Source organism: Austrofundulus limnaeus, unplaced genomic scaffold (assembly GCF_001266775.1).
Source record: "Austrofundulus limnaeus strain Quisiro unplaced genomic scaffold, Austrofundulus_limnaeus-1.0 Scaffold15, whole genome shotgun sequence".
In the NCBI taxonomy this organism is placed as follows: Eukaryota; Metazoa; Chordata; class Actinopteri; order Cyprinodontiformes; family Rivulidae; genus Austrofundulus; species Austrofundulus limnaeus.
In genome coordinates this window covers 1,560,388-1,563,463 of record NW_013952417.1, presented here as the reverse complement: position 1 = coordinate 1,563,463, position 3,076 = coordinate 1,560,388, and the positions used below count along the sequence as shown (strand labels likewise).

Below are 3,076 nucleotides of genomic sequence, written 5' to 3'. Positions count from 1 at the left end.
TGTGTGTGTGTGTGTGTGTGTCAACAGACAATCATGCTAAGCTTGCTAACAGCTCCACCCTCTGACTGCTGCAGGGGCGTGTCTTAGAGAGAGGCTTTTATACCAGAACACAGCTGCTGTGACGAAACTGTGCAGAACCACGTCACAGCGGAGAGCCATTAACCAATATGCAAATTAGCCTGCAGTACCACTGCTCTACCCATGTGAGCAGCAAAAACACGTTTTTAGACCAAATATTACAGATTTGAACAAATATGCACAAAAACATCAAAATTAGCACAGAAAAAGTACTATATAACATTTTAGACACATTCTAGACAGTTTATCAGTTAATTTTGGGGTAAGTTACTCTTTAAATTAAAAATATTTGACAAAAGGAAAATCAGTGCACGACTAAGGAGATGAATATGATTTAGATTTTTATTTCTGTGACTGTATAGTTGACCCAAAGGAGGCACGGCATTAACAGCAGTCATCATTTCCTTCCTTGGCTTTAGCAGGTCCTTTAGTTCCACGACTGACCCTGTTAAAAATGACAGATTTTCTTTTCTGGATATCTGAGAGCAGGACTTCAATCTCCAAACTTGTTAAGTTCTTCTTTTTACTTTGCGCTGCCATTTTTATGAATGGATACTTCCTGGTTTGTGGGGCAGGAAGTGTATCCTAATACGGTTTTATTGGGGCAGTAATTATGCTAATTTCCTCTCCTCGTGCACAAGCACCTGAATACGTACAGGTGGCATTCATCATGTTTATGCTGCTCCTTTACACACTTTTCCGGATGATAGAAGCGTTTGCTGAATCTGACGTGGCACGTTCGTACGAGCCCTTCACACAAAAAAGGCAAGAGAAATTTAGGATAAAAATATGAATATGTTCTTGCATGAGGCTCATTGCCTTTTGGCTTTTAGAAGTTGTCGATGATCAGACTTTCAAATTATTATTACTTACACAAAGGTGTGTAAATACTTCATAATGGTAAGTTAGAGTTAAATCAAGTGTGTACTTTTTTATATAATATAAAATATGTTTCCTGTTTGTTTTCAGATAAAGATGATGAGGACTACTGCCTGGAAACCAGTGAAGCTCTTAGTCGTGATGGCGAACAGGAAGTGCCCCTTAACAAAAACCTGAACAAGGACCCACTCAGGGACATTGCAGATGAACACAAAGGTTCAAACCAAACATTTTCCAGTTTTTCTCAGTTGTTTACACACATTTTCTGATACTTGAGACAAAATGACCACAACATGTAACTTAAGCATCCCCTGAACCAGTTCTGCTAAACTATAAACACAATTCCTGCTTTACACTCACAGTTCTGTTCTAAAACACACTTATTTTTCAAAACACTACACACATTTCTCTGCATTTTGTCAAAATTTTCATGAAGAATATCTCTTMTCACAAAGAACACACTGTTATTTAAAACTCTAAAGTTAATTGTCCTATTATGCATCACATGGGCAAACACCTGTCCCACAAATTTACATTTAGGAATCAAAACTTTAGCTTGAGAGGAAGAAGATGACTGTGAGGACAAGGAAGGCCAAGGGCCATAATTTCTGATGATATTAGCGCCACTTTGGTTGACCACATGGTAAAAAATTAAATAAAAAATTGTGTGCGTGGGTGTGAAAACACACACACACACACACACACACACACACACACACACACACACACACACACACACACACACATATATATATATATACCATTAAAATTTCATTTTGCAGTAGAAATCTGGGGTTTTGCCCATCAATTAAGTGATTTTTGAATTTGTGTGTAGAGTTCTGAGAACATGCACCACGCTTTCAGAAAATGTGTCAAACAATCGAGAAAAATTGTAATCAACATTTGTGGGCATTTTGGAAAAGAAATGGGATTTGCTTGGTTAAATAAAAGCTAATTATTGTGTGTCTAAAGGTCCTCAGGAGTCATCTCTGCTAACAGTAATTTAGACATAAACAATGTTTTGCTTCTGACAGATTCAGCTGGTTCTAACTGTCTGTTGTTTTCAGAACCTCAGAATAGGGAGCAGGAAGTCAAGATGTGGTCTCCATCCATTGTGTGTWTTCCTCTGTTGGAGCAAATGAGACACGGTGAGTTTCATTTTCTAATAAAACAATTTGCAGCTTTTTGATAGGCTGATTTATTTTAGTTGAAACTTATTCTTTTGATTTTGAAAACAAGTACATCAAACTTGTTTACAACTGATTTAGCTATTTCAGTCTCTGCCGATGCAAGATTTCAAAGAGGTAAAAGAGTTCGTCACTGAAAACAGGAGACTTACAGAAGATTTGCAGTTGGAATAAAATAACACTTGAAATTGTATCCTGCAATAATATTTCTTTAGTGTTTTTTTTAGTTTGCAGAAGCAGCAATTGTACTATTGCATTTTTAATCAAAAGGACATTCCTTTAGCAAATTCACTCTCGTCATTGAGCCCAAAGAGTAGGTGCACTGTCCTGAGTAAAACATCATGTTTGAATTGTTTGAAATGATTAACAATGTCCGTGCCAAGTGAAAGTCTGTTGGCTCCGTACTTCAGCTGGAAATGAAATCCAGTTTTACAGATGTTAAGAGTTGAAGGACTCAAGAGTTTGTTACGCCTACATTTTCAGCCTAAAGGACAAAGAATACCTTACCTGACCTGCCTTTCATGCTGTTTCACTGTCTGAAGTTTATTGTTTTGTTTTTTTATTAAAAAAAACAGCAACGTCAAAACAGTTATGGATTTTTATAGAACCTGCAAGAACATATTGGTTTTGGATGCTGTGGTTCTTAGGTGTCGCGTTATCTGTATCTTCGTGTCCAGTTTTCCTCCTCCTACAACGCTGTCATTGCAAGTATGACTCAGCCCCCTGTGAGCAAAAGGTGTGAATCAGGGCCCCAACGATAACCAACACAAAGGGGGGGGGAGGGGAGACAAAAACAAGGGGACGTTTGAGCCCCGCCTACATTCACTACAGATAACACGACACCCAAGAACCACAGCATCCAAACCAATAAGTCAGGTGATGGGGCACATGACCCTCTATGAACAATAGAGCTAATCAAGCCTATTGTTAGG

At 38.2% G+C, this 3,076-nt stretch overlaps 1 protein-coding gene across 1 annotated transcript in view; it reads left to right on the top strand.

The window, feature by feature from the left end:
• The window catches only part of LOC106513775 (uncharacterized), a 17,168-nt gene that overhangs the window by 13,364 nt on the left and 728 nt on the right, over positions 1 to 3,076 (top strand). The window contains exons 2-3 of the mRNA XM_014002758.1: positions 1,048 to 1,173; positions 2,025 to 2,105. Coding sequence (XP_013858212.1) covers positions 1,048 to 1,173; positions 2,025 to 2,105 — 207 coding nt within the window. The remainder of the gene's footprint in view (positions 1 to 1,047; positions 1,174 to 2,024; positions 2,106 to 3,076) is intronic.